Here is an 18,333-nt window from a genome sequence, read left to right on the forward strand (position 1 = left end):
ACAGGTGAGCCCTGATTTGTCCTTACCTTAGCCCCGAGCAACTTGTGATGTCATTTTCAGTCGATAGAAGTGACAAAATGGCCGCCTCCTGAGATGGCTAAAAACAGGTAGATTTTGCTGCTTAACTCATATTCCACAAATGTAATATTAATCAGAATGCACCGTTTGGACTAGTAGGGCATAATATTGTAAAGAACATTTTTGGGTTGACTTCATCTTTAAGTACAACAGTATAATACCGACACAAGGTGTACCTAATAAAGTGACCCTCACATTTCATTGTAGAACAAATATATCCAAGGAATATGATTTGCCCTGTGATGCAATTGAAACAATCATGCAGAGAACGTAAGCATCCTTTCTCGAAAAGTGACCTTTTTCCTGTCAGTTATCTTCAAACTCAACCGATACAAGTTTGCTACCCTTCTTACATGCATACACATGATTTGTTTACATCATAGGACGTGTCAATCAATTTATTATTCAGTGCATGAAAGAGCCCCATGATATTTTTCTTGCTCTCAGCTGTCCTACACATGTGCTGCATATATTGGCACACACAAACATAGTGAGGGAGTCAGTTCGTCTGTCACTCTTGTTAGTCCCAGAGGCTTTTTTTTTTAAAAAACTCTTTTTACCTTCTAGCCACACATGTCATCAGTCTTTCCACTTTGTTTTTCAATCAAGGTTAAAGGACTACGTAGGCGTAAAACCACAATTTCAGATTTTTTTTTTTTTTGCAATTGTAATCCTCTCACACATTAACTTCAGATTATAGCCAAAATGCCAAAGTGAATTTTGGCTTGTAAGGGGTAATGGCGTCAAAGGGGCGTGGACAGTGAAAGCATCTGTGATTGTAAGTAGAACACAAGCTCGTTGCACGTGCAAAATTGCAGGACGACAACAGCGTACTTTCTAATTACTATGTTAATGTAGGCAGGCGAGACCCCTTTAGGCGCGTGTGCTATTTTGTGCACAAGCACCCAGCAACCCATATGAATGAAGTACGTGTCACTTGCCGGTATCGTTTTATACCCTAAACTAAAATGCATGCCTCATCCTGCTTTTGGTTTATTTTATTTTGAAGCATGTATGTTATTTTTACTCCCTGGTGTTTACCTCCACGTGACCATGTGAGCGCGTTTGTGCATGCAAAGGGGGAGGAGTATTTCATGCAAGAGGCTCCTGCGCACCTTGAAATACTTACTAAGGAGAATCGTAAATTCTTAATCCCGAATGCTTCACTTTAGTCGCCAAGTTGCCAGTATTTAAACGCCTCTCAGTCCAGGTTTTAATAAGATCATAAATATTGATGAAGATATGTCAGTGGTGTCAAATCTTTCAACACTTAACAAGTTGCCTGCCTGTGTATGTAAATGGAGCCATGCGACAAAGTGGAACATTGGATGGATTGTATGGGCTCTAAACAGCTGAGCAGTATTGGTTTTTCCAGAGTAGGATAGACAGCAAAGGGCCTTTGGGTTAATGCTGATTAATCACACATATGCAGGCTAATTGAGCATGTTTAAAAGGATGCGAGGCAAGTGGTCAAAGGTCTGCTGTGATTCCGCCTGTGGCTGACATTCCCTCCAGAAAAAAAAAGGTTTTGGAGCTTTCCCTGAGCCGTTCTAGGCTTTGCAACGTTCAGTGAGGATAGGAAGTGGTCCAATATTCTCCAGAAAACATGACTCATTGCAGGAAGAAAAGCTGGAAGCAAGAAAGAAAAAAAAAAAAAAAAGCTGACCTATTTAACAAACGCGACTGCAGAAGCAACGTGACAGCAGAACAACACAATCGTCATGATGCACTTTTCACCTTTGATTGAACTTTGACCCCAAACTGTTAAAGCAGTTGGTCATCTAGGCGCCCGTGCACACTTTCGACTCTCGGGAAAGGCTGCAAGATGGAAAACAACTTGCGGTCAATGAATGATGTGAATAAGAAGCTGCGCTCTCGCACTCCTGTGACGTGTTTGCGACAAACATCACACGGCGCCGCCGTCATGAAATAAAAATTTCACATCACACCCGTGATGAATGTGACATGGACCGTGTGTTCATGCTGTATTTACATTTTTCGTTTCTACCCTCACAGTGTTGCAAATACACACAGGGACATTTATATTTCATCCAGACAAAGACCTCTTTTGCTTTTTGCTTTCCCCGTGGCACTTAGAACTCTTTTATGTCTCATTACGCACACGCACACACACACACACACACACACACACATTATTAAGAAACATGTGCTGGCATTCACCGTTTTTTCACGCTCATGAGCACTCACAATGGTACACCAGTGGAAAAGTGGAAACTGCAGGCTGCTGGAAAGAATTCAATGTCCCCACATACGCTGGTCCAACATTATTTCGGCTGTGTTCCGCAAGAGCTACAAAGTCAAATGAGTCTCTTTTGTTTGTTGGTTTTGTTTTTGGACTAAAAAGGGGAAGTCAACACCCCAATTTTTTTTTGCAAGACTATGTTCCAAGCGCCTTCACTAGTCCAAACACGGCATTCTGATTAATATTAAGAAGCACCCGTTTGTAGCCATTTCAGGGGGTGGCCATTTTGTCACTTGCTGTCGACTGAAAATCACATCATCACAGTTGCTCAAGTAACGACCAATCACGGCTCACCTGTTTTCAGAAGCTGAGCCATTATTGGTTGTTATCTGAGCCCTGAGCAACTGTGATGTCATTTACAGTCGCCGACAAGTGACAAAATGGCCGCCCCCTGAAATAGACAAAAACGGCTGGATTTTACGATTTAAGTCATATTTTCCAAACGCATTATTCATCCGAATGCCTTGTTTATACTAGTGGGGCTGCATAGAAGATTTTCTTGTCAAGAAAATGTTTGGGTTGACTTCGACTTTAACATGAGATAAACTTGCTAAGGTAACTTTCGTCATTTCTCCTAAAAGTGCAGAAAGTGACATTTTTATAATGTCGATGCAATATAGTCCTAAAAACTATCATTTTAGACTTCATTGTTTACAAGTCCCAAAAATGGCCACAAGTTGTTGGAGAGATGAAAGTTTGCTTCCTGACTCCTGTCGAAGTGCCCTTGAGCAAGGCACCGTACACATTTTACACGTTACATGCTGAGAGGTCACTGGATTATCGAGTGGAAGATTTTGTTTTTTTGGCTCCCATGCATTTAAGTTACTATCTTAAACCCGTGTGCGTGTGCATGTGCTGATTAAGATAAGAAATCGAAAGTGTTAAAGTGTTGTTCCAGCGAAGTCCTGACATCTCTCCACCTCTCTGGCTTCCACATTAATCTCTAATTTATTTCACCAGAACATCCTGCCTTCCTCCGCCCCCCTTCTCTGCTTTCATCATCCTAACCACAAGTGACGCTCACTTTCTCCTTCCAGTGTGTGACAAGAGATTAGTATTCCCGAGTTTCGCCGTGTCTTGCATTTTACCGACAGTCATTGAAGTGATGAGATGATTTGTCTTTGATGCTGCGCCCAAGCACAAATAGACTTGACTTGTGCGTGGGAAACCCGGCCAGATGAGCACACAAATACACAATACTTATCCCGTGAAATGCAACGTCTGTGACTCAAACGGGCACTGACGCGCACGTTTTACGGGTTAAAGACTTTGCCATCGTTCCAAATGCCACTGATTTGGTTGCACTCTCCCCAAAATGAGCTTAAAAGCCTGCCGTGTGGTGCGTGTGTGCCGCGTACATCCCCCAGGCTGCCATCAAGTGCGTCGGCTGCATCAGTTGGACTTCATTAATGCTAATAACCACGGCTTTAGTCTCCCAGCTAGTTTTTGTCCTATTGTTCATTAACCTCAGTTCATTCGGCACAGGAATGACAGGCTGTCAGGGTTGGGGCTGTTGTCCCACACTGTCCAAAGCCGCAATTCATTTGTTTCCAGTGGTATGAATCTGCAAAGCCGTGTACGAAAGAATGTTTGTTCCAGAAAGTGAACAGAACCGCCCAGACGTAATAAACATCTTATAGCAAAACAAAATGCAAAATGATTACATCTCAATGTGCAAACAAGACTGAAGACAACATTAAAAAAAAAGTGGGTGGTTGCGGTGTTGAGGGTGGGAACAAATGAGCTGATTTGATGACAAAGAGACGGAGCAGAAATGGTGGGAAGAGCGGCAGACAGGTGAGTTAGGAAGTGGGCGAGAAACTGGCTACAAATGTGAACAAAACCCTCTGAGGAAATGTGCAGGAACTATCTGGGGCAGCGTGCTCCACCTGGGTCCATGACATAGACAATATCATCCACAATTGTTAGAATGGTCTCACACTGTGCTGTGCGAGCATCGTTCCATTTTTATTATCCTTTGACTTGACACTTATGTTGCCAGGCGAAATAATTACAAAGTGAACATTGTCAAAACTAAAAGCAAGTGCTTATTTGCCTCACTGCCATGACTAGATATAGTAACATTTGTCGATAAAATAAATGTTGTTAGTACTCCTTTGCATACCATTGTATCCTTAAACAAAACAAAATATATATATAACTCTGCTGAATAACTTCATTAAACATGTTTATAATCCCATATACAGTATGTGTTATACACACTATGAGCGCTCCACTGCCACCTATTGTAGTGGATGTGCAATTACACTTTATTCTAGCACAGCAAAAAAAAAAATTGAGAAGCACTGGCTGAAACTGTACAAGGAAATACAGTAAAGACAAACAATGTCACTTTTTACTCAAGTGTGACATTTTTGGTTTTGTTTAGCATACAAGTAACTTTCTTGACCTCCTCCCGGGAAAGTTGTGTACCCATTTTAGCTACTATTGACTGTGTGTTTTTCTTCCCCTTGTTTCTGTGTCCTACTAGAGCAGTACCATCTAAATAACTCAGCTCATGGCCCATTAGGACCATCCATTCCTCACTCTCACAGTAGTCATGGCACAGTGGGACTCAACAAGTACGCCTCCCTCAAAGCCGTGGGTAAGTCGTAATGCACGCTGTTCCGCAATATGACACTGACAACAACTGGCATGATAACCTTTTGAGTAGAGGAGGTTGGCACAAGAACAGCTAGATAACCAAGGTGTCACTGCCCAGTGGCAGTCTGAGAGCTGATCTTAAAGAGGAGGCCACAAGCCGGGCCCTGTGGTGTGATGGGCTAGTTAACCGCTTGATGATTCATCCGTAAATGCGACTGAGTCCCACAGAAATGAGCTCAGTATTACTTTCCAAACAAGCCAGCATTGTTACAGTGCCCACACTCGTCTAAACACTGATTAGTTTGTTTGTGGAATATGAATTAAGCAGAAAAATCGGGTGTTTTTATCCAACTCAGGAGGCGGCCATTTTGCCTTGTACTGCCACTTGCTGTGGATTGAAAATGACCTCATAGTACCGAAGGGCTCAGGTAACCATTGTCATTGCTCACTTGTTTTCTGGCTTTAGTCATATGACATTCGCAAGCTGAGCCCTTCGGCACTATGATGTCATTTTTAGTCGACGGTAAGTGGAGATACGAGATGAGATGAATAAAAAACATAAATAAATACCATGTTTAGACTAGTGGGGGCATTGTATTCTTAAGCCTTTTTTTTTTTTTTTTTTTTTACATGACTTTCTCTTTAATAAATTCTGAATTGATATGAATCCTTTTGTACCGTTGCCACATTGTAGGAACAAATACAGACACGACAAAAAAAAGAAACATTAGACACTTCATTAAGTACACCTGCACAAACTACAGAGATCCAATACGAGAGCCTCATCGCAAACTGTGCCTTAACAAATGATTGTTTTACCGACCGATGAGTGGTAGTTGGGTATACAATAACGTCTGTGAAAGCTACTGTACCTTGCAAAACAAGCTTAAGAATTTTTACTGCCTGTTAGAGAGAAAGTCTCACGTCGGTTAAAGGTCACGTATGCAAAACCTGTTGTTGTCCTCGAGCTGGTGTAGCAGGACATAGAAGTGCCTCCAGCCTCAGGCGCGCCATTGAGCCAAAGGCAAATCTCCGCTTGACAAGATGGATTTTATTAACCTTTATCATCGCTATCCTCTGCACAAATGCCCTTTTTCAACTGCCTTCTGCCCATATTTTTAGTTTCGGTTGATACACGCTTTTTAATTAGTGCACGTTTCCTCTGACATGTTTACTTTGTAGATTTTGTAAATACGACTTCATATTCGCAAATGGCGCTGCTGCTGAGCGCACTTGAGTAATTATGAAGTAGTGATATGATTCAAAGCATCTGAAAAAAATTCTATTAATGCTTTGGCTTCAGGTAGTAGGTTACAGTAGGTGTTTTTTTTTTTTTTAAATTCACATTTATTCTGGTTAATTCTTTGAAATACAGAGACTTTGGCCTGGGATTTATGTATTTACAGTGCCCTGGTTGTTCCCAAGTATGTGGAAAAATGTGGTTTAAAAATATATGGTTTACAACAAAAGATGCTGCACGTTAAAAAATGCACTTCAGAAGGTGAGAAAGCTTGCAGCGATAACCTTAGTGTTTACTTAATTTATATAATTCTCTTGACATTCATGCCATCCCATGACACATACGTAAACATGCGCACGCACACACACACACGCGCACACAGGACTCTGGGCGAGGGTATTTATAAAGCACCATTGCCACATTACCACACCCTGGCACACATACCTTTAAATGTCTGCCATGTCTCTTCATCACATTATCTAGCGTCTGTCCTTGGGCATCAGACTAAAGATGAATTAAGGTAATACATATCATCAGTTACTTTTTTTAACTTTTTCTTGAAAAATGTCAGAAATACAGTCTTGTATACCTTGAGGCCAGGTATACATATGATTTAACAGTGCTCCCACAATTCAACACTCGGTTTACACACTTGGTCCATTTTAGGTTACATCTGCATCCGACCGAGAACTGCATCAGACTGTGACAAATTGAAAATGACTCTGAAGTAGAAAAAAAAAATGTGAAAGTGACCAAATGTTACGTGATCGCTCCTGAGGCTATATTGCAAGTTATTTTTTTTACCAGTTCAGTCATAATACAACAAAACCGCCAAGGTCATGCTTCAGAATTCCATTTTGTTTCATGAGGCAGGAAAAGCTAAAGTGATAAAGCCGCAGATTTGTTCGCACTATTATTTTAATTTCACTTACTGACTCAAGTTTACACTTTACACTTGTTTGTTTGAATTTTGTGAAGTTGTTGTTGTGAACGCTTCAAAGACAAGTCAAGTCAAGTTAGTGTAATATAGATTCATTCGTTTGTTGAAAAATATACATGGGAAGAGGACCTTGAGAAAATAATCGCATATTAAATCGGTGGGGCGGGGGAATCTTAATTAGATGACTATCGGACGACTATCAGAGCAACAACAACGCAAGGTGCTCATCTTCATTGCCTTCTTCCTCCTTCGCAGCGGACAGTGCATCTCACAGCTACTACAAGAGCTTCCCACTCATGGACTTTGCCCACTACCGGGCGCCCTCCTTTCAGCCGGTGCCAGTGCAGCCCAAAGAGAAGTCGTACATCCACCAGCACCTTCCGTCGCAGTCCGACCTCCACGCTCCCCTTTCCATCTCCATCCCCTCCAGCCACCTGGAGTACACCCACCTGCCAAAGACCACCACGCACCCACAGCTGTCCAGCTCGGCCTTTAAAGCCTGGGAGCCGGTCGGTCGCCACGTCCAAAGGCAGAGCTCGGCCCCGGGATCCGGGCCCACGCACGCCTCCCACTGGAGACACGGCTACTCCACCCGTCGGCAGCAGAGCATTGAGAACATGCCGGATCTTTTCAGCCAGCCCTGCGGAGGGATGTACGCAGGAGGCGGAGCGGGAGGTGCGGTCGGGCACGGCGTGCATTTCCACATGCAACACCCTCCTCATCCAACTTACTACCAACACACCAGGCAAAAGAACTACTCCACACACAGTTCCACCGAAGTCACAGTCTGAGCGATGTGGCCTGCCGCAGTTTCAAATTCTGAAAGCTGGTGATAGGGAAAACACCAGAGTTTGGGATTGGCAGCCCGAGATGTGAGGTGTGGAGAAAGAATTTACAGATAAGATTAAGGGAGTCAAGAACGTCTGGCAAACGGAAAACAGAGATGAACTTTAGAAACCAATAAGCATATTGTATTTTGGTGAAATTGTGTAGACTAGCTGGGAAGAAATATAGCAAGGTTACTTGAAAACCACTCAGGCTCCTTCAGACCACCGTCACAAATCCTCGGAGTTCAACTACTTCAGCTACTGTCACAGTCTTTGGCGCAGAGACCCAGAGCAGGGCTTGTGCTAACTTTTTATGGGGCTTGACAAAAAAAAAAAAAAAAAGCATTAAGGCGTTTTGCAATTAAGTTATCACCTTGTTAGAATACGATCGGCTGTATGTAACACTTTTGTAGATGCTTCACCGAACCTATTGTCCTTGAAAAAGAAATACAGTACTTTACATCTCATTGTCTACCTCTATGCACAGCTGGCTCCCCCGCGTACCTTTTGCTTGGCTCTCGTACTCTCCCGTCCCTTCTCCGCTATGTAGTGTTTTGCTTTTGGTGCCATCAGGCCAAGCATACAGGGACAGCAGCCCCGGGGTGACATTAACTCAACGGTGAGGACAATGCCACCATCATGTCAACCCCCATCAAGCTCCATCGAGAAGCCTGGAGGGGGCGAAGAGGAAAGGGAGCTCGTAAGCGCCCACGGGCTTGGACCCTTTAGAAAAGAAGAGAAAGGAGAGAAGAGAAATAGAAAACAAACGATGTTTTCCTTCCTCAGGGGAAGGAAAGGCAACGAGTCACTGTGAATCTGAGTTTCTCTCTACTGAACTGTCTGGGTCATAACTCGGTGTGTGTGGACCTGCGAGGACACTCCCGTGTTGTTTTGCCGCCTTCGGGCCGTTGCAGAGAAATATGTGTAGGCATTTCCAAGCCTGGAGCTTTAAACACTACTGAAGCTTGGATAGCAAAAGACACCATGTAGATCCACATGCCGCTGCCAACGAGCAACAGTTCTGAACTTCCTATTCTGTAAATGAGCCAAATTCACACACACAGCCCCCAAAAAATAATAAATCCATAACAGTGCTTCATTTCTTGCTTTTTGATTTGGGATGCTATTGTAAGGACCTTCTGGTTTTGATAGAAATTGTTTTATATGCAGTTGATGCTTATCAAATCAAATCTATGTTGTTAAGCGTCTATAATCATGCATTTTTGTTCACCCAGTAACTGCTTTATTTAAATTGTTGTCTTTTTTTTTTAGCCATGGCATTTTGGGGATTTGTGTAACGTTTTGTGAAAATCTATTTGCTTTGTAAAACTCAATGTGAAGATTTGTAAATTTTGTATACAATTAGTTGGAAAAGGGCTTTTATGTAGTATTTATTTCTAAGAATTTATTGTAGTTGATGTCAGAGTCTAACAGAATTTATTTATTTGTACACGTAACGTGAAATTTGATGCACGGAGCATCTAGCATCAATGTGCATTTTCCTTAATGTGCAAGTGAGTTTTTTAAAGTAGGCCTGTACCTTACTCCAGTGGCTTTTATGACAAAAATGCAGTGGCACAATTTAAATATGGCACTAGAAAGATAACAACAAAGTGGACAGGTTGTCAAAAAAATTGAGGGTCTTTGGGAGTGTCACAGTCTGCAGGAGTGACAGTGGCCAATGTGCACAAGGAAAAAAAGCATGCATTATGGAAAATTAAATACAAATTGTTTATAAAGGACAAAGGGAAAAGCTCCCTGATGTATGTGTAACATTTGTAGCATCTCAAACAGTTGCAGCAAGTGTGGAAATATAATACAGGTATAACAATGTGATTTCAGCCATGTTAACCAAGTAATCCTAACATGTACTGATGACATCCAATGTAGCAAAAACATGCAGTATTTTATCCGAGAAAAACGAAGCAGCAGTCACAACACTGCTCTTTGAAGAAACTGTACAGCAACCGATGCAACTTTTTAAAAAAGCGAAATCATTAAAGATTGAAAAAAACCACTCTGGAGTTTGTTTGTGTACATGTATCAAAGAAATGCTGGCTCTTTCTGAAGACTTCACTTCTTCACCAGCTCACTAATAATAGCATAAACACAACAGTGTTGATGGTGTTGGTTTATTAATGCCACCAAGCAGAAATGCATTAGGGAAAGACATTTTGTTGTTAGTTAACAAGATTTCGCACTCCATAATGAATTTCATGGAACTTTAAAGAGTGGTTCCAAGTGAGAACGCATTGTGGAAACGGCTGAATAAAGGTGCAGATTCAAGAATTGTGTGCACTTTAGCCGCTACAGTCCACTTGCAGTGGGGTCAAGTGGGGGTAGTGGTCAGCCAGATGACGTAGACTTGCTTTATGATTTTAGTTTGGTTTTTTTTCAATAAAAGACGTTTGATGGACATGTCAAGGATTGTTTGATAGTGTCCGGCCTGCTAATACAGATAATCCATCAGAGGGCGAGCTCGGTCTTTACACTTACATTCACACTTTAATCAAATCTACTGTCTAACAATTTGACGAGAGAGAAGCAAGCTTCACAAGAAAGGCGCTTGTCAGTGATGAACCTATGACGTGTGAGGCAACAATGAAAACTGATGTTCAATTCTGCGCTTACACTGGCGCCTTGTGGTTGTTTCTAATTTTACAAGAAGTAAACGGCAGAAGGTGCCGTTTTTTTCCTGATGTTTTAATCGAACAAAACATTTAGAATAAAATCTCTTTAATGAATCTGTTGCGGTTGGTTCAAATTGTACACTGAATTAAGTGTTTTCAAAATGGATCAATTTACTAGGTCAAAATAAATGACTTCCTGAAACACCCTCCAGGGAACATAACCCCGCCTATTGTCATATGATTGGTCGGTTTCCTGGTTGGCCAAAATCTAACCAATCAACGACGAGGCGCGTGCAACATGCACAACTAGTCGGGTCAATAATAGTTGGCTGGACTGCTTGGAATTCAAATCTTTATTGTGAAGTCGGTAAGTGATTTCACTGTCTTACATAATTACTTGAATGAAAAAAACAGGGTATCTGTTTAAACTGAATAGGTTTTGTGTCCCAGTAGACTAATTGAGTCTGTATCGCAACCACGTCTAAATGTGATAATGCTTTGGTGGCTAATCAGAAGCTAGCTAGCTAGCATACTTCGTATTGCAAGAATGGACTTGATCCGTCACGTGAACATCGCTCAGTTAGTTGTGAAGCTCCTTGTACTAGCACTACGCTTAAGATTTTAGGATAAGCTACAAGGAGAAATGTTATTAGTCATTCTTTTGCGCCTTTCTTGAACATGAGACAGACATGGCAGAGTGGAACGCCTACTTCCAGAATGAGGATGACGGTGAAGCACAGGAGGAAGGAGAGCAACCAGAAGGTATGATAATAAATGTACTGCACATCTTTGCAGTCAACACTTGAATTCTGTTCTTTTCTGTGCGTTTTAGAATGTATCGCATACATGTTTGCTGTATGCTGAAAAACGGGCAAATGTTTACGCCATAGATTACAAAGTCACAGGGAGAGACTGTTTGGTTTTCCTGGTGGATGCGTCAAAGGAAATGTTCATCAAAGCAGAAGATGGGGAGCCGTCTAATTTTGACATGACCATGCAAGTAAGTAACTCATCCACGCAGTATGCTTCCATCCTGCACATGCAGTATGCCGCATCCTCAAAGGTGTTTTGTTTCTTGCAGGTCGTGCGCAGCGTGTACACCAGAAAGATCATAAGTAGTCCTGGAGACCTAGTAGCGTTGGTTTTCTATGGTACGAAGAAGAGCCAAGACCCAACCAACTCTTTCAAGCATGTCTACGTCTACCACAGTCTGAGCGAACTTGGTGAGACATTCCATCAGCTCGTAAACATTTGAATCAATGTTTGTATTATATACTCATTATTATATTGGATGTGCTGCCATTTCAAGGTGTCAATTCAAGGTCGTGCTGATTCATTCTAACTACCGCTCTCTCCGTGTACATGCAATTCATCTGGCCAGGTGCGAAGCGAGTGCAGCAGGTGGATGCACTACGGGGGGAAAAGGGTGCCCTTTTGGCAGCGGAGACAATGGGCAGTGACGAAACATCATTGTGCGACGCCCTGTGGTGCTGTGCCAATCTGTACCGGGACTGCAAGCTGCGGCTGGGGCAAAAACGCCTCTTCATCTTCACTTGCAGGGATCAACCACACGGGGGTGATAGTGTCAAAGATCGACAGGCTCGCACACAAGCCAGTGACCTCAGAGAAACTGGTGAGTCCCAAGTAGCAAATGCTTGACTTATTGTTCTTTACCTAATGTGCTCTGTGTGGAAAATCCAATAATTGCCCCATCATATGACAACATTGAAGGAAAAATTGACGCGGGGAGCCGGATCTGAGTTTGCCACCTGTAAGCCGTGCATACATTCACTTCCTGTCGTGCCCTAATACGTTTGTATTCCTTTTATGTTTCAGGCGTCGTCATCGAGCTAATGCACTTGATGAAAGCGGGCGGCTTCGACGTCTCGCTCTTCTTCCGTGACGTCGTGAGTCCGCCGGAGGATGAGAGTGAGCTGGGCCTGCAGCACGAGCCTTGTGAGAAACTGGAAGACCTCCAGAGGAGGGTGCGGGCCAAAGAGCAAAAAAAGAGAAGGATGGCCAGGTAGGTTGCATTTCCGACTCCATGCGTTGCGTTTCGCATTTGTGCCTTTCTTTAGTAGATTCGCTCTTTCCTCCCGCTTATCTTTAGGCTCAACCTGTGTCTCGGTGAGGGTGTAAATGTCGCAGTGGGAATGTACGCCGTTGCAGTGACTGCTCGGAAACCAAGCGCCATCAGGCTGTACAGGGAAAATAACGAGCCCGTCCGCAGCAAAACCCGCACCTTCCATACTCAAACAGGAAGCCTGTTGCTGCCCAGTGAGATAAAAAAAGCCCAGGTAGGAGCACAGCAATCAACAACTTTTTTATTTTTTTTAAAAAGTTTAAGTAAGTCTATTTTTTTAAGAGGAATGTGCCCTCTCCCTGTTGCAGGTGTATGGTAACAAGCAGATTGTGATGGAGAAAGATGAGGTGGACGCCATCAAGAAGTTTGATGATCCCGGTTTGTTTTTGATCGGGTTCAAAGCCATGGAAAAGCTCAAAGTGCACCACCATATTCGTCCCGCCGTCTTCCTCTATCCCGAGGAGGACCAGGTGAAAGGTAACAGCCGATGTTTATTCATTGTTTTGATATGCACTTCATAATTTTATGATTTGCTGTTTTTTTTGCAGATGTTCCATTGTTTTTATTTTTTTAGTAGTAAATCTCGAGTCTATCAGAAGATTCATATCGTCGCTGTCCTGTGAAAAACACTTATGTCCAATTTTGAAAACTTTTTTAATTTTCATTTTGATGTGATGTCTGTAACGTGGAAATATGATTCATGTAAAAATAACACCATGAAAAAATGGAGATAAGTGTTTTTCACATGACAGCGACAATATTTTTATTTTAATCCTCAATATTGCGATTGTGATTTTTTTTTTTTCAAGGTGATGTATTTTCAACAAAAATAAGAAATAGTCGTCTTCATTACAACAAACAAGAACAGATTTGTTATCCATAGATGTTAGGCTTCAAATAACGGCAAATGAACCATGATATGGAGTAGATTAAAGTTTATTTTTTATTTGACAACGATCTTCATATTTTAGTGAAGAGAAAAACTCTCTTACAGTGCTGACAGTTTCGGCTGTCACTGCAGCCTTCCTCGAAGCTGTCACTGCTTCCTCGTTTCTCTTCACTAAAATAAGAAGATCATTGTCGAAAAAAATAAACTTTAACCCACTTCACGAATAAGAAGACAAGATGAACATCGTTACAGAACCATGAATTGAATTCATTGTTCAGCCCTAATTTTTTGTGTGTATTCATTTATGAACGCATGCATGCAGACATCAGGTTATTTCCATTTAGAATATAAAAATAATCTGCTTTTCCTCACCAGGAAGCTCCTGTCTTTTCTCAGCACTGTTGACCAAGTGCATCGAGAGGAACGTCTTTGCTCTGTGCCGCTGCATTTCCCGCAGAAATTGCCCACCTCGATTTGTTGCCTTGGTGCCTCAGCAGGAGGAGGTAGACGAGGGGAAGGTACAAATCACGCCACCAGGTACTACACTGCCAGCGCAAATGAGGGCAAGCAGGCATTGCAGGGCAATCATCATCATCTTATTTCAACAGGTTTTAATGTCATTTACCTGCCGTATGCTGATGATTTGCGGAATCTGGATCCCCCGCAGACTCCGTGCGCGTCGCCAACGCAGGTGGACAAGATGAGGGAGGTTGTCCAAAAGCTGCGCTTTAAGTACAGGTAAGGGACTCTGTAGAAAATACCATTATTATCTTTAAAAAGATAAAAACTGAATTTTTGACACAGCACTTACATCTTTTTTTTTTTTTTTAAACATCATGCAGGAGTGAGGCTTTTGAGAATCCCGTCATCCAGCAACACTACCGGAACTTGGAGGCCTTGGCTCTGGATATGATAGCTCCAGACGACATAGAGGACCTCATCAGTAAGACGAAGCCACACTAACTTCTGTCAAGCTGACATCTCATTTCTATTGCGGTGTTTTTTTCAGTGCCAAAGGTGGACCAGATTGACCGTTTTCTGGGTCCTCTGGTCCAGGAGTTTAAGGATCTTGTCTACCCTGCAGACTACAACCCAGACAGCAAACCAGCTAAACGCAAAGCAGGTCAGCAATTAAGTCATCCGCAAACTATTTGTGGTGGTTGTTTCTGACTTGTACAAGTATGTAGAATATCTTCCTTTTGATTTCATTGTTGACTTCAAGCAGAAGCTGGCGGTACAGCAGAGAAGAAGCCCAAAGTGGAGGTATCAGAAGATGAGTTGAGAGCGCACATAGAAAAAGGCACTCTGGGAAAGATGACTGTGCCACTGCTTAAGGAGGCCTGCAAGCAGTTTGGCATTCGGACCACTGGCACCAAGAAGCAGGAGCTGATGGATGCTCTGATTGACAAACTGGCCACATGAGGCTTTTGTGACTAAATGTGCTCATTTTCATTTGACTTTTTTTCATCACTTTAGATGACTGAAATTGGTTTCCAGGGTTGCTTAAAATTCCTTGTTTGCTTGCTAGGACTACATCTGGAATCAGCATGTTTATGCCACAGTAATGTAGCCACATATTTGTAAAACAAACAAAAAAAAAACGCACCGGCATGTGATCATGTGTCGTCATCATGATCATTTGCAAAAATAAAATTTTGTATTACTCCACATGAACTGCAGTGCCATACATCATTGTAACATTTCCAGTTCTACTTGTCCCACAAAGGTGTGTTCAATGAAAGAAAGGCCGCAATGTGAGCAGCATACCACCGCATTGTTTGGCTGCACAGCGCGTTGACATAAGCAGTGTGTGTGTGTGTGTGTGTGTGTCCTTTTTGGGGGCAGGCCTGCGCAGGCAAAGAAAAGATCACAGTCAAAGTGTGATCAAAGTTTAACTTACTAAAAGGAGGAGGAGGTCGATTTTTTTTTTTTTTATTTATCAACTGCTCGGCAAGTTTCAACGATTTTTTTTTATCTGCTTGTTAATCTTTTCAAATGAATGTTTAACTTAAGTCTGGGTGTGCTTTCAGAGACTCAAGTTGTGTTGTGTTCAAGGGTCAGCAGTCTGCTTGAGAAATGGATTGTAAATGTGAAACCGGCAACACTGAGGATGGAGGTCCAGGTAAAACACTACTTTTGTTTGGCTGAACGATATTCATGCTTAAATGAGAAATGTGGGCAAAGGTATTGGGATACTTGTTCTGCAGGAAGTGACAGTAAGAGGAAATGTGAATTTGGCCACATTCATTGTAGCGAAAATAGCTTTGACTGTTCTGGAAACATGTAGGAGAAAATGGGTAAAGCCATGTACATGATGCACTTGATATGTTTTATTTCTTTCTTTAGGCTGGTGGCTGAGCAGCAGCAATGCCCAGATGGGAGCTTACACCGTGGTGGGGTATCTTCTGTACAGATTCTCACAGAGTCAGTTACACGATGACACACCGCTTAGCTTCTTTGGAAAGGCTAAAAGATTCCCTGCCAAATAAATCACACTAACTGTCATGTTATCAATGAAGAAATTACACTTTAGTCCGTATACAGCTATTGTGCCCTCAAATAACCAATAGGCCCCTAACCATGTCTAAACCCCTGGCAACAAAAGTGAGTACACCCCTAAGTGAAAATGTCATCAAATACACTAACAACTAAGCTGTGAAGTTGGGTGCTTCTGTAAAAGTGGGGACAACCTGAATTGCGATAGAAATATTTAGCGTTACATACTTTTAAAGCATTTGAGCAATGTTTTCAGCCAAGCTGTCTTAATTGTCCTGCAGCCCTTCCTGCACTGATTCGATGGCCAATTCGTCTCTTCTGCTCTTTGACTGGTGCGTTTACTCCAGTTGCGCTCTAGCGTTACTATCACATTGAGAACTGTACGTTCTGTCCATCGTGAGAGTGCTGACCATGTTGTCACTCGTGTTTGTGTGTGTGTGTGTGTGTGTGTGTTGCTCAGGTCTGTCAGCTCTTTGGGGCTGGGTGAGCCGCATTGTGGGGACCCTGCGAGGTACAACAAGCAACAATAATCTGGCAATAAATTCCTACTGTGGCAGACAGCAGCAACATAAACGACGTGTCCTTTATGTTTTGTCTTGTAGGAATCCAGAGCTTGTGTAAATTGCTGTCTCGAATTTGGAAGTTTTTCAAAGGTAAATCCAATTTCATTTCCAGTCATTGTAGTCTCTGTCATTTTAATTACTTGTGTAATGTGTGCTCTTTTAGAAGCAGCTCAGCACCAAATCAGTGTAATTACTTTTGTATACACTGAGAAATAAAACACACTATTAACACTAAAAGTGGAGAAAATACACATTCCCATAAGATAAATCAGTTGAAATTTTTGTGGGCTCCCGCCGCTTCGCCAAAATTGACGACATGTGATAGTAACCCAAATAATGTATCTATCCTCTGTCAGCATTTTTCTCCAAATTCCATTGGATGCTTCCTGTCATCAGAGCCATCACAGGTCAGTTCTTGTTCTTTACAATCAGACTTTTCTGCTTTATCTACTTTCATGCTGCCAAATACAACAGAATGCAATAATGTCATTTTTGATCACATTTCAAACAAATGGCAATTTGTGGGGTCAGTGTCCCTTTAAATCCAGCAGATGGTGCTGTGGTGAAAAAAGCTTGTCATATTTTCTTACGTACAGAGCAGGGAATCAATCTGCACGTAAGTGCAAAAATATACCTGCCTCCTATTTTGTATGATAATCGTTTTGTTTAAAGTAAGTATTTATTATGAAATTATAAGGCACTTTCAGACATTTTCTGAATGGGACAAAACAGTCAAACACAAATACAAAATGAGAATTTATTATTCTTATTATTATTTATACATCCAATATAGTGCTATTTTTTTATTTTAAGTATCAAAAACAATGGCGGTGTTGTCATCTCTACAGGCTCCAGTGAAGGGTATTTGGAGAATGAGACCATGAGACTGAACCTCTCCAGCCCTTTAAAAGAAGGCCTCAGACTGATCGTCGTGGGCCCCGCTGGTGGTGGACGCACATCAGTGGTAAACACTTTGTTGGAATGCTGGGCAGAAGAACCAGAGGAACCTCTCACCGAGAGCACCATAAGAAGGGCCGTAGTGGATGGTAGAGAAATTACCGTGATCGACACGCCGGATCTATTGGGTCCGTCGTTGGGTAGAATCACGAGAGCCAAAGAAGCTCTGAGAAGCGTCCAGCTAGCCGCTCCAGGTCCTCACGCCGTCCTGCTGGTGATGCAGGCGCCCCGCTCCGGCAAGGTGACAAACCAGGAGGCTATGCAAGTGATCCAAGCTACACTGCAACTGTTTGGAGATGGCATCCGAGAGCACGTTATCCCCGTGCTCACCCACGCCGACCACCTGGGTCGTCGGCACACTTTGGAGCGGCTGCTGAATACGGACACCGGCGGCGTGAACACAATGACGTCTCTGTGCGGGCAGAGACCCGAGCTGCTGGACACCAGGCCGGATCGGACCCCGGAGGAGCAGAAGGTGACACGCCGGGTGCTGGTGGGGCGTGTCCTGGAGCTCAAGGGTCTCCGGGGACATTTTGTCCATGAGCTGCAGAGGATGGATGAACAGGCCAGAGAGGGGCTGCTGGCTGACATGACCTCTGCACTGGGCAGAAAATTGGAACATGTGTAGATAATGTGATACTTAACGTTGCTATGAAATGAAAATGTTCAAAAAATAATGATGAGCGTGACAATATATTATCTCTGTTTGTTTTTATGGATGCCATTCATGGTGTTATAACTATACGTATTAACACACACACAC

The 18,333-nt window shown here is 42.6% G+C and overlaps 3 protein-coding genes across 11 annotated transcripts in view; all 3 read left to right on the plus strand.

Annotated features, from left to right (window-relative positions):
- shisa8b (shisa family member 8b) overlaps positions 1-9,960 on the plus strand; it is a 30,824-nt gene extending 20,864 nt beyond the window's left edge. For all 4 annotated transcript variants that reach the window (XM_086017431.1, XM_086017430.1, XM_086017428.1 and 1 more), the window contains 2 exons: positions 4,833-4,946; positions 7,381-9,960. In XM_086017431.1, coding sequence (XP_085873557.1) covers positions 4,833-4,946; positions 7,381-7,916 — 650 coding nt within the window. In that variant the 3' untranslated portion in view covers positions 7,917-9,960. The remainder of the gene's footprint in view (positions 1-4,832; positions 4,947-7,380) is intronic.
- Positions 9,961-10,805: 845 nt separating this feature from the next.
- xrcc6 (X-ray repair cross complementing 6) lies at positions 10,806-15,228 on the plus strand. Of its 5 annotated transcripts, none has more exons than XM_086017018.1 (13): positions 10,806-10,949; positions 11,270-11,344; positions 11,415-11,582; positions 11,664-11,805; positions 11,964-12,215; positions 12,419-12,605; positions 12,693-12,879; positions 12,974-13,142; positions 13,930-14,091; positions 14,163-14,292; positions 14,397-14,497; positions 14,564-14,677; positions 14,777-15,228. In XM_086017018.1, the coding sequence occupies exons 2-13, from the start codon at positions 11,300-11,302 to the stop codon at positions 14,974-14,976; spliced, it is 1,857 nt and encodes a 618-aa protein (XP_085873144.1). In that variant the 5' UTR covers positions 10,806-10,949; positions 11,270-11,299; the 3' UTR covers positions 14,977-15,228. The 5 variants fall into 5 exon arrangements, with proteins under 5 accessions (XP_085873144.1, XP_085873145.1, XP_085873146.1 ...); XM_086017019.1 differs by having other exon boundaries at positions 10,840-10,949; positions 11,266-11,344; XM_086017020.1 differs by having other exon boundaries at positions 10,842-10,949; positions 11,266-11,344; positions 11,473-11,582.
- A 127-nt stretch (positions 15,229-15,355) lies between these two features.
- Positions 15,356-18,247, plus strand: LOC147129196 (GTPase IMAP family member 1-like). Of its 2 annotated transcripts, XM_086017022.1 has the most exons (8): positions 15,356-15,504; positions 15,585-15,676; positions 15,901-15,978; positions 16,332-16,382; positions 16,511-16,561; positions 16,653-16,703; positions 16,970-17,020; positions 17,462-18,247. In XM_086017022.1, the coding sequence occupies exons 2-8, from the start codon at positions 15,631-15,633 to the stop codon at positions 18,196-18,198; spliced, it is 1,065 nt and encodes a 354-aa protein (XP_085873148.1). In that variant the 5' UTR covers positions 15,356-15,504; positions 15,585-15,630; the 3' UTR covers positions 18,199-18,247. The 2 variants fall into 2 exon arrangements, with proteins under 2 accessions (XP_085873148.1, XP_085873147.1); XM_086017021.1 differs by having other exon boundaries at positions 15,374-15,676.
- The last annotated feature ends 86 nt before the right edge of the window (positions 18,248-18,333 follow it).

The sequence above is a fragment of the Filicampus tigris genome, chromosome 19 (assembly GCF_054856515.1).
Source record: "Filicampus tigris isolate MCC_2025a chromosome 19, RoL_Ftig_1.0, whole genome shotgun sequence".
NCBI lineage: Eukaryota > Metazoa > Chordata > Actinopteri > Syngnathiformes > Syngnathidae > Filicampus > Filicampus tigris.